Source organism: Gobius niger (genome assembly GCF_951799975.1).
Source record: "Gobius niger genome assembly, chromosome: 22".
NCBI lineage: Eukaryota > Metazoa > Chordata > Actinopteri > Gobiiformes > Gobiidae > Gobius > Gobius niger.
This window is the reverse complement of record NC_136873.1, coordinates 14,170,178-14,182,986: the sequence shown is the minus strand read 5'-3', so window position 1 is coordinate 14,182,986 and position 12,809 is coordinate 14,170,178. Positions and strand designations below refer to the sequence as shown.

The following is a 12,809-nucleotide window of genomic DNA, read 5'->3' as shown; positions in this document are numbered from 1 at the left end:
AGACGAAAACGAAGGTGAACACGCGACAAAAAAGCAACCAAAAAATAACAGTAAAGGGACAAAAAGCAACGTAAAAGTGGCACAAATGTGACGAAAAAGTTACTAAAACACCACAAAGAAGGGACAGGAAAGTGACAAAAATGAAACAATAAAGCAATGTCAAAGAAGTAAGGAAAAAGATCTGCGTTACACTGGCTTAAAGGCCCTAACCTTTTAGATTTGAGTAAAGCTGAATTGGAGAAAATGCACTTGATTGAAGAGGTTAAAGAGTAATTTAAGTGCACAAGCTGTCGTTTTACATGGAGTAGTTATCAGTGATGTGCGGGGTTGATCCGAAATGAGTGGTTACCCCCGGTTACGAGTCATCCAAAACTATTTTTAATGATATTCGGGTCGCGGTCGGTTTGAAATAAAGATGCCTATTAAACCTTTGTCATTTATATAGTACTAGACACAATTTTCTATGAAATACATAGGCCTACACTTAGGCAGAGCCGCCTTATCCAAGGGCTGGAGCCCAGGAGTCAACCTTAAGACGAGACACTGCAGGTGAATAGGGAAAAAATGTATATTTACAGATATCAATTTGAAACTTTTGCTGTCGATCACTGGCATAAATGTAAGAAAAAAATACATGGCAAGTTTTCTGTCATTTTATCTTTTCATATAAGAACAAGGTGTTTTATGCCTAAAAATGCCCCAAATTTCCCATATTTTCAGCGACGAAATCTGAATGATATATAGAGCTACATTCAAATTTATGGTTTCATTTTATTGATGAATGAGTTACCAAGACTTTTTCAGAGGGGATTTTGGATTTCTTGTTTAGTTTTAAAATAAGCTGTTTTTTAGTGGAAAGTTTTGTAAACAATTAAATTTTCGCCTTTTTTTTCTGACATTCAAAACTCAATAAATGGGGCTTAAGGGATTAAATAATAAAAAATCCCTCTGAAAAAATCTTCCAAATATTGTTCAGTCCAAGGCTGGAAAATTTGAAGTCTTTAGGTCCGACTGACGTGGACATAGTGTCGCCACAATGTCAGAAAAATGTGTTTTGAGAAAAAGGCCCTTGAAATTGCATTCTCCCATATAAGTCTATGGGGGAACATTGAATCAGAGCAATATTTAAACATGTTATTGTGAAGATTAGGCATATTTTCTGTTTCCGGGTGAAAGCTTGTATGTTCAGAGACCAATTTGGCCCAAAACCTGAAAACTGAAAAAATTGAGTTTTGCCTGTAGTGTCTCCCCTTAAGGCCTATTCATACCCCACAAGACATGCAACTGTTTTATTGACGTGATAAATCGGCTGCTTGTGTTCAATAAAACGTTCCGGGCTAACGTTAGCGGCTAACTGCTGATACTTGTTAGCTTGGAGAGAAAACCACTAGGCTATGACCCATTGTAGATGAAATGCCAGGCTCAGTGTGTGATCATTGTTAAACGGTTCTTGCAGGTATTGGTATTATTGACTTTATTCGTGCATATTTCTTGCTTTCACGTGATGACTCTGACTGTTAACATCTGCGGGCTCGACATGCGGGGAGGGGGTTCTGCTGAGGAGCAGTGGTTGGTAACTGGGCTGGTAAACGAAAGGTCGGAGGCGTCTCCGGGAGGTGGGGGCGTTCCAAGGAAGACTAAGGCAACGCTATCCCTAAAATGGCTGCCATCGGAGTTTTACAGATTATTCAAAAAAACGTGAATGCAACACTTCAGGCATGTTTTTAATGAGCGAATGACATAACAATATGATATAGAGCTTGAAAAAGTGGATTTTACATAACACCCTCCCCCCCTTTTAACATGGCAACAAATGAACAAATACTGGAAAGAAAAAAAAAAGTTCATATTTTGTTTCATGACAGTTGACCAAATAGCATATAGCATGAACTCTGCAGATACCTTTTAGTAAAATATATAACACAAACAAAAATGAAACAGTGATCATCGTACGTCAAATCCTACCCTCTGCTACGAAGTGTATCCTTTAAGTCCCGGGGCAGATTTTCCAGAAGGGGTTCCCATGTTTCATGAAGGCCAAATCACCCTTCACAAGGGCACTTAAACTTCAATGACTCTCTCGACCATTGTATTACTGAAGGGGCTTGTCTCTGTATCCACTCTCAAGGCATTAGTTGTAAAGCTATAAGTGTCACCCTCTGGTCCTTGTGCGCTCGGCCCATTTGTGGAACCTGTGGACTCAAGTCTGAGACACACTGTAGACCGTGAGTGCAGAGTCCGGAGCTGAGAGCAGAGCTCCCGGCTCACGTGGAGGTAAACCAGAGGGTTCAGGGCAGAGTTCAGACTCACCAGGCCGCGGCTGACCTGTCTGGACGTGTACACCGCATTAAACCAGCCGTAGCACTGCCCCCTCCTTTCCAGGACCCGGGCCCACAGGTTGAGGACCCTGAGGACGTGATAGGGGATGTAGCACACAGAGAACAGCAGTATGAGAACCAGCAGCAGTTTGTAGCTCCTCTGTTTGAGCAGGCGGTCTGTGGAGCTGGAGCGGCACAGAGTCACTATGACGTGAGCGTAACAGCCCACAGTGACCAGGAACGGCAGGCAGAACCCGGAGACGGTCCAACCCACACTGTACTTCAGGTAATCCTCCATGTACTCGTCAGTTGTGGTGTCGAAGCACGTGGCATTTTTAGCATAGGTTTTGGGGAAGAACATGTCTGGAAGGCTCTGAGCGCTGACCAACAGCCAAACCACGAGCGAGATCACCGCAGAATGAGTTGAAGTCAGTCTGCCCCGAACCCTCATGGGATGGACGATGGACAAGTACCTGAACACGCTGATGCAGGTGAGGAAGCCGATGCTGCCGTAGAGATTGACTTTGAAACAGAACCTTGTGATTTTGCAAAAAACGTCTCCGAAAATCCATTCTCTCTTCATTAAGTAGTACACCACCCGGAAAGGCAAAGTCAGCAGGTAGAGAATATCCGCCAGTCCGAGATTCAGAAAAAAGATGTTGATGATTTTCTGTTTCTTCCAGTTTTGCAGCAGAGACTTGAGTCCGAGCCCGTTCGCTGCGAGGCCAATGATGAAGACCAGGATGTAGACCGGAGGAAGGAACATGCCTCCGAACTTAAAGCTCACCTCAGGGCAAACGGTTCTGTTCATCTTCGCACAGAAATGTGCTGCTTTGCAAAAGCCTGATGTTAAATTTGTATCGGCTGAGCTTCCTGTGCTAAGTGTGGCCGTCTAGGCTTCCTTCTAAACCACAGACACGGATAAAGATCAGTGCGATGAAACAAAATGCATGAGAAAATGATTAGATCTGAACATTTTTAGCAAGTTTTTTTTTACGTGGCATTTGTTCATCACAGGCTGTAATAGCAATGCAATTCACAGCAGAAGTGCCTCCGTCCACAAGACAAACTAATTTACAGAATCAGATTGACCATTGATAATTAACATGCGGAGAAGAGCGCATTACAACGTGGATGTATTAAGTAGAGGCTGTTTGTAGGAGATGTTCTGTTGACAGAGCGAGACAACAAGAGGTCAACCCCCCAAAATGATAAAGAGATACTCTTGCAGTTTTGTGCATGTGCAGGCCTTCTGTTGTATGCTATTGCAGCAAAAAGTATTGCAATCGGATCCGATACAATCTTTTGGCCCAGCTATGTATATACAGATAATAAATGGGCTGGGACAAAACTGTTAGGGTTGGTGAGTGAACCCCAAAGCAGACACAAAAGGCAACTAAGTTGAACAAAAAATGTCTTTATTTAATAAGACGTCTCCAAGTAACAAAAAACTAAACAGGCTTGACTCTACACGGTCTGGCAGGGTGTCTCTGAGGCAGGAAGGATCTGCGCGCAAAGGAACAAAATAAACTTTAGCCACAAAAACAGATGACCAAAAACTGGACTACTAAGCTTGGGTACTAACCGTGAAGAAAACGGAACAATCTGGCAGTGAGTGCAGGAAAACCAGGAGTCTATGTACAGAGCTTGATTGAAGATGGATGTCAGCTTTGCCTGCTCAGAGACACTCCCACCAGCCAAGAGCCAAGCCTGAAAAACAAAAACAGAGGGGAACAAACACAAGAGGGAGACAAAGACACTAGTCTGCCTAGCACATAACAAAAACACCAGATCAGGTCGCAACACTTTGTGCTGTAATAAGTATTGATACTTTATCAAATATTGCTTTTAATACTTGTGTTTGGAGGCATTTTATTATGCACTCTTCTGTTTTTCAGGTACAGCACTTTGTTACATTTTGTGTAAATGCACTTTTCAATCTTAACACTTTAATAAATGTTATAAACTTTGGACACATGACTGTTTCGCTTTATCCTTTTTTAGGTAAATATATTATCATAATTACTTACAGTATCACGTGATCGTGACAAAAGTGGATCATCTCTGTCCTAGAAAACACCATAAAAAAAATAACTCTGTCGTGGATGCTGTATTTGCATATTCCAGTTTAAAAATATATTTTTCTCAAAATAAGCGTATGTTGCAAGTATGTATTTACATCCAAATAGGCTTTTGTCTAGACTCTCAAAACACAACCTTTAACAATGTCGGTGAAAGGTTTCTGTGTTCTCAAGTGAAAATGTATGTCACCAACTTCATGTTTTGTAAACAAGTCAGGGGTAGGTTTAATAAGTTCTCTGAACTTCAACCTACTCCTTTTCCTCCTGTAAACATTTGTTATTGTTTTAATTGTATGCTGCTCAAACATATTAAACTAAACTAACTAAAACTAACACTTCGGTGTTGCTTTAATGCATCGGTTTTATATAGCACTTTTCTGGACACTCAAAGACGCTTTACAGTGCACTATTCGTTCACTCCATACTTGGTAATGGTAAGCTACTATTGTAGCCACAGCTGCCCTGGGGTAGACTGACGGATGCGAGGCAACCAGTCTGTGGCATCAGCCCCTCCGACCACCACTCACTCACTCACTACATTTGCCCAGGCTTCCTGGTGTTCCCAAACGGCCTCCCATCCAAGTCCTGCCAGGCCCCTCCCTGCTGAGCTTCCCAGGTCTGACAGGATTGGGCAGAGCAAAGGAGGTGTGGCTTTATATTAAAGGGTGCTGGTTAAATATTACTAGCTTAGCACAGCGGTTAGTGCTCTCGCTTCACAGCTAGAAGGTCCGGGTTCAATTCCCACCTGCACAGGGCCTTTCTTTGTGGAGTTTGCATGTTCTCCCCGTGTCTGCGTAGGTTTCCTCCGGGTTTCCCATACCACTAAAAACATGTACAATAGGCCAGGATGAATGATGTGTGTGAGTGAATAGTGGTGGTCAGAGGGACCGTTGGCGCAGACGTGTGTAGTTGTGAAAGCGCTTTTGTCAGTCTCCCCCAGGGGAAACTGAAGCTACAAACGTACCGTAACCACCACCGAGTATGGAGTGAATGTACAATTGTCTCATGTAAAAGAGCTTTGTGACCATGTCTGTGAAAGGAGCTATAGAAATAAAGATCTTCTTCTTCTTAAAGGAACAGACCGTTTTTCCTTACTGAGATATGTTCTTACCTGAGCTTAGACGAGTTGATAAGTACCTGTCTGGTCTTTGTGCCCGTGGAAGAGCGTGGTCGCTTCCAACTTCACCCCAGTTTGGAGCCATAGGAATACGCTGGAAGAGGCCAAATGCTAACAACATCTTTGGACTTTGTGCATGACTGAGCGCACGCACAAAGACCAGACAGTTACGCATCAACTCGTCTAAGCTCAGGTAAGAACATATCTCAGTATGGAAAAACAGTGGCCTGTTCCTTTAATGTTGGTCGGCCACATTAGAAGCACATTATTCATGGCCTATTAGCCTGGTATAAATCTCATCCCTAAATATAAAGCTTTACCCACAATTCTAGTTTATGTTGAGTGAACTTCTTCATTACATCTTGAGAATGTATTATGGAACAATCCACACTTGAAGGTCAAGGTCCTCTTTATTTATAAAGCACATTTAAAACAGCTTTGTTGCCCAACGTGCTGTACACAAAAATACATGTGTATAAAAATGCAACAATAATTTAAAATAGGCAAAAATGAAAGATGCAACTACAAGTATAGCACAAACATAAAACAACAACAATGTCCTGCCCAGTTTGTGTTGAAAGCCTTAGGAAACAAGTGGGTTTTCAATTAAGCATTAAACACTTAAAATGTATATAAAACTTTGACGAGGGGGAAACTGCTTCAAAACATTCAGTTTTATGCTGTAAACTGACAGTCCTACAGCTCAGTGACAGTTGCTGGTGTGCCTGGAGCTTGTTCGGAGATCGAGGACATCCTGTGGCTGTGCAGAACTCGCCGCGTCCTTGAGAACAGAGTCCGGAGCTGAGAGCAGAGCTCCTCGCTCACATGGAGGTAAACCAGAGGGTTCAGGGCGGAGTTCAGACTCACCAGGCCGCGGCTGACCTGCTGAAACACGTACACTGCGTTGAACCAGCCGTAACATTCCCCCCTCCTCTTCAGCACCCGGGCCCACAGGTTGAGGTTCCTGAGGACGTGATAGGGGATGTAGCACACAGAGAACAGCAGCAGCAGAACCAGCAGCAGTTTGTAGCTCCTCTGTTTGAGCAGGCGGTCAGTGGAGCTGGAGCGGCACAGAGTCACTATGACGTGAGCGTAACAGCCCACAGTGACCAGGAACGGCAGGCAGAACCCGGTCATGGTCCGACCCACGCTGTACTTCAGGTAGTCCTCCACAAAGGCACTAGACGTGGTGTCGAAGCAATTTCTAGATTCTTCATTGTAGGTTTTGGGGAAGAACATGTCTGGGAGGCTCTGGGCGCTGACCAGAATCCACACAAGCACCGAAACAGCCACAGAGTGAGACACTTTCAGCCTCCCGATCACTCGCACCGGATGAACTATGGCCAAATACCTGGACACGCTGATGCAGGTGAGGAAACCGATGCTGCCGTACAAGTTCATATTGAAACAGAACCTCGTGATTTTGCAGAAGACGTCTCCGAAAATCCATTTCCTCTTGAAATAGTACACCACCAGGAAAGGCAAAGTCAGCAGGGAGAGAATATCCGCCAGTCCGAGATTCAAAACAAAGATGTTGATGATTTTCAGTTCCTTCCAGTTTTGCAGCAGAGACTTAAGTCCGAGCCCGTTCGCTGTGAGGCCAATGATGAAGACCAGGATGTAGACAGGAGGAAGGAACATGCCTCCGAACTTAAAGCTCACCTGAGGGCAAGTGGTTCTGTTCATCTTCGCACAGAAATGTGCTCCTTTTAGAGAAAATGTTTTTAAAACAACTGAAAAGTGCAACAGGCAGATGTGTAATCTGCATCTGCTGAGCTTCCTGTGTATAAAGTGTGGCCAAGCAACAGGATAACATGCAGGCCTCCTCCTACACCACAGATAAGGATCAAAACCAAGTCTTATATGAAACAAAAAATGAGAAAATGAATTGATCTTAACATTTTTAGCAATAATTAGTTTGTCATATGGGGTAATTTGTCAAACTGCTTTTTATAGCCACACCAGAGGGCGCTGTTTGCTTGTGCTGATATATAATACATGTATTGGTATTCAACCTGGATAGACTCAGACAGACAAAAGCGGCGATTAGGAAGATTTATTGACATGTATTTTGTTTTGGCGATCAGACCCCGGCGGTAACATCGATGTATGCACTGATGTCCGAATGCTTAGAGTTAGGGATGTCTTCCCCGGGGCCTGGACACTGGTGGTGGTATGGAGACCCGTGAAGATGGAGCAGGTAGAAGCCGGAGGCGGAAGAGGTGGAGAAGGGGCGGAGGTGGGTCGCAGTGCAGCTGGAAAGCGAATGATCCATGATTGCTGGAGGCTTAAAAGCGGGACCGAGGGCGATGATTGGCTGCTACGGAGGTGCGGCTCCAACGCTGACGGGCTGAGGTGGAGGTGTGGCCCTCACGGAGGCGATCATTGGCTGGAGGTTTGTTGATGCTGAAATTAGTCTCCCAGGTTGAATTAATGCATAGGCTTCATTTGTCTTCTCTTCCAATAATAATTTTCTCATTTGGACTGAAGACATGAGGAGACACATTCTAGTAGTATTTCATATTTCCCAAACTTTAATGTCTGTGTTATTTTATAGTGAGAGCTTTTCCTTTTGCTGTTTTTGTTGTGCTTTAAACAAAAGACACTGATCTGAAAAAACAGATGTTAGCTTTGATTTGAGCCGCTCTTGAGCAAATATAAATGGTGGGACATTTTTATGTTTTGTGTCTAATATGTTTTAATGACATCAAAAACTCCATTAAAAACAATTGTGACAACCAACCCCAGGAACCGCACATGGGGCACAATGTCACAGTCGATTTAGTTTTGTTTGACGATTAATAACTATTTATCTCACTATGATAAAAAAAAAAAAAAGAGAGAGAGCGAGGTCAACTTCAAGTCAAGGGTTCAAGCTTTCATTAATGCAGGTCTGATTGTTATGGGATTTTTTGCTGATGAGCAGTGAATTAAAGAAAAAAATGTGTGACAAATAGCCCCGATCTCCCCTAAATGACAATGTACGTATCAGTGGCGTGCCGTGGGGCGTAAGTCAAAAACGTACTCACTGAATATAACGACAATGCGATTTGACGAAAAACAAGCTTCTTTTTATTTGACGTGGCATTTCTACGTCAAAGGCTGCAGTAGCAAAAACAAACCTTGTCATTTACGGAAACAGATTGACAGAACAATTGACAATTAACATAGAATTAGGGCTCCAAATCTGACAGAGAATGTGCCTATTCTACTCATTTTACACATGAGCAAACGAGCGGAAAAATTACCTCTTTAAAGTACTTTACTGGGACGATACACTTTTGTCAGGATCTGATACATTGTGATACTGTAAGTAATTATAAGTAATACCTTTATAAGAAAACAGTCATGTGTCTAAAGTTCATATGCATTTTATAGTCAATAGTGATTGGCTGTTGCTTCGTAAGGGGGGTGTGCTCTTGAACTCGAAGGACATGTTCCGGGAAAGTTCGGGAAGAAGTTCTTTTGACGCCTGGATTTGAGCAGAGCGGCTGGATGCGTTCACGGACCTTGGAAACCGGGAGCGGGAGGCTCGTAGACGCGTACGAGGACTCGTGAGTTGCGCTTTCGTGAGCCAGGATCGATAGTGGGACCGTCTCGGAAATGTTTCCAGTTTTGAGAAAGTTATGTTTTGGTTGTAGCTACAGAGGCGCCTGCGCGGCCACTTCAGCAGATGAGACGGTGGCTCTTAAAGGAATAGGCCACCGTTTTTACATACTAAGACATGTTCTTACCTCACTTTAGACGTGTTAGTATATCCCCGTCTGGTCTTTGTCCGTGCGCTCTGTCAGGCAAACGGAGCACATACGCAGCCTCTCCCACATGTCCTATAGCTCCAAAAAAGCTCACGATAGAAGCTACCAAGCTCTTCCACGTGTTCCCTATTTAAATAAAGTTACGTGAAGTGTTTTCATGCGAAGTATATTTACCCAGAAATGTAGCATGTCGATTTTATAAGCAAATAAAAAGGGGAACTATATTGTGAGGCGTAATGATACGAGGAGTAAAACGTCCGCGCAGTAACTCCTAAAGGTTATTGCCGGAAGTGAGCGGGGGAAGTCTTTAGGAGTTACTACGCGGACGCTGTGCTCCTCGTATCATTACGCCTCACAATATAGTCCCCCTTTTTATTTGCTTATAAAATCGACATGCTACATTTCTGTGTAAATATACTTCGCATGAAAACACTTCACGTAACTTTATTTAAATAGGGAACACGTGGAAGAGCTTGGTAGCTTCTATCGTGAGCTTTTTCGGAGCTATGTGACATGTGGGAGAGGCTGCGTATGTGCTCCGTTTGCCTGACAGAGCGCACGGACAAAGACCAGACGGGGATATATTAACTCGACTAAAGTGAGCTAAGAACATATCTTAGTATGTAAAAACGGTGGCCTATTCCTTTAAGGCTCACTTTGCCTAAACCGTGGGCGCCGTAATCCACCAAGATAATGTAGTTGTTCAAAAACAAGACGGTACCGGGGTTTACAGCTACACCGGTAACCGTGACATCCCTACTTGGGACATCAATGTCTTCTGCGTGACCCAAACTCTCCCCACAGAATTGTCGGCCCTTTTAGATGTTTTCTGGAACAGGCAAAAAACATATGGATTTAGTAAATGGGTAAAAATCCATTTAGTCTTCAGATTATGACCATTCATCCTGGAAATGAAATTAAAGTGAAGTTCTTCAGTGTGAAAGTTGACTCACACTTAACCAAAAGTTTACAAAAGGTGTTCTGTTTTTTTCCTCTGGTTTTCTAACCTTTCAGGCCGTCCTCCATAAACCGTCAGTGACATCACACTCTGTGACCACGACTTCCTTTTCCCCATTTCTCTTACAGTGTTGTTTTTGGGAGCCATTTTAGTTTTAGTCTTTTAAAAATTCTTCATTCTTCATAATTCGTCATATTTTTGTCATTTCTAAATGATGATTTCAGTTTGATTTTAGTCAACAAAAACTCAAAACACTTCTAGTCAGTTTCATAAAAGAGAAGTCCATCCATCCATTTTCTTCCGCTTTTTCCGGGGCCGGGTCGCGGGGGCAGCAGACTCAGAGGAGATGCCCAGACTTCCCGATCCACACACACCCCCTCCAGCTGTTCTGGGGGGGGGACCCCGAGGCGACACCAGGCCAGCTCAGAGACATAGTCCCACCAGCGTGTCCTGGGCCTTTCACAAGGCCTCCTCCCAAAGAAAAGTATTTAAACAAATTAATTTAGGTGGATTAGTATTAAAAATGAGTATTAGAAATTGGGATGAAGTTAGGTTTTATTAAGCTTTTGACAGACAGATTACACCACCATGTTGTCATGGCTTTTCCCACCGGAGCGGCCGCTCTCCTCATCCTTTAATCCAGTGTTTTCCACCCCGGGTAGAGACCCCTAAGGGTACTCGAGAACTGAGCAGGTACTTGGACCCATTTCAGATTGAAAAAGAAGGCAAATCTGAACATCACTTTGAAACACATTGTATGCAGTAAAATGTATGGTTTTAGGAGTATTTTAGGTTCATTTTGAACACAGCAGAATCTTTTTACTTTCAAATAAGTGATTGCTTTACAAATAAACTACTAGAGGTAGGGGGTACACAGAATACCATTGAAGGGATTAAGACTAAAAAGGTTGAAAACCACTGCTTTAATCGAAGCTTCGAGATTTTTTTTTTTTATCAACAGCGTCTGCACATTCGTTAATCAACATGCTTTTTCAGCTCGTTGCTGTTGTGTTATTGTCATGAATAAAGATGTCTTCTTTGCCGAAAACCCTGTTCTTGTATTAGCTCTAAAACACTGAGCGACCCAACCCTCCCACTCTCCTCTACATATGGGTCCAGTAAATGTACTCTTTTCAGTATTCCACTTCAATCCAGACACCATGCGTGACAATAACGTGACACTAACTACAGTATGTTTTTCTTCTCCATTCTGTCAGAGACATGAGTGCAGGAGAAAAGTCACGCTGATTCTGCATCAGAAGGAATTTCTTGCAACTTCAGAAGGAAGTGAGAAACAACACTGGAAGTTACAGTGTTTAAAGTGTGAAAAAGGAAATGAAGTCAGTGAGGTTTTTGTTTTTTTAGTGTCTTATGACCGAAAGAGGCCTAGGAGAGTGCAGTCATTTCGTTCCTTTGTGTCATCGTTGCAGCAATCCAAACTAAAAGTATTTGTACAATAGTGCTGCCAAGGTCCTCTATGACTTAGAGGAACTGGGACAAACATTATATTAATATAATTCCAATCAAACCAAAGTGCTGTACAACAATTTACAATAACAAATGTGCAATAAACGGAAACCACGAAAACCAGATATCTTTGAGGTCTAACTGATCTACCTGGTGCCAAAAGCTAATGGTGCAAATACTCAGCAACAGACAAAGCTCTGTCTCCTCTGATCCTCTAATACTTTTTAAAAATACTTGTACTAGGCTAGCCATGAAAGACACAGTTTAAAAAAAAAAAAGTAAACAAAGAGCAGCTTCGAAAAAAACGAACATGTGCAACAGGTGAATCCTCCAGCCAGGTGTTTCTGACCTCCAGCCTGGCTCCACATTAAGCCACGGCATCCTGGGATCATTGGCCAGAAAATCACACTCACGGACACGTAATACACGCTAATAGAATCACGAAGAAGAAGCTAACAGGCTAACGGGCAAAGCTATCCGTAGGCTAGCGCCGCTCAAACGGTATTTACAGCCGAGTTTGAGTTCGTAACATCCCTCTTTCCCTTTGTCTCTTCTGTCAGCGTAGTATTTACTCTCACGGACAATTAATTAAAAGAAGTAAAAGAAACCAACATGCTAACGACACCTGCAGTGGCGCTTATGGCCTCTAGGGACGAACGAAGAGGTGTCCGGGAAAGACTTGCAGCTAATTCACAAATCTTCTATGCCTTCTATTGTTCTGACTAATGTTCGTTAACTGGAGAGTGAGACCGATTGTATTCATCCGTTACGCTGATATCCTTGCATCCTTCCTACATGGTTAAGCAATTCTATCTTTTTCTATCATGTTAAGGCTCCCAGACATGTTTGAAATGTGCACAGTGAACAGAATCTTAAAAGCAAGGATTCTGGTTCCTATTTTCAAATGATTATTTTGTTTTATTAGGCTTTCAAGCGAAGACGCCCAGGCTTCTTGAACTCCTTCTTTGTCTCATTGCTTTGTGTCTCATTTAGTCTTATCCAGTATCAGGTGATAAGACGTGTCACTCTGTAGCACCGCAGGAATTCCAGATTAAACATGTTACTTCAGTTCAAGCTGTAACTTTTCTCATGTATCAGTAATCCTGTGCGTCA

General features: G+C 42.9%; 1 protein-coding gene across 1 annotated transcript; it reads right to left on the bottom strand.

Annotated features, from left to right (window-relative positions):
* Positions 1–2,061: 2,061 nt before the first annotated feature.
* Positions 2,062–7,202, bottom strand: LOC306981517 (uncharacterized protein; the record flags this gene model as incomplete). Its single annotated transcript, XM_079581125.1, has 2 exons — positions 2,062–3,129; positions 6,228–7,202. The coding sequence occupies 2 exons, from the start codon at positions 7,200–7,202 to the stop codon at positions 2,062–2,064; spliced, it is 2,043 nt and encodes a 680-aa protein (XP_079437251.1).
* Positions 7,203–12,809: the final 5,607 nt, after the last annotated feature.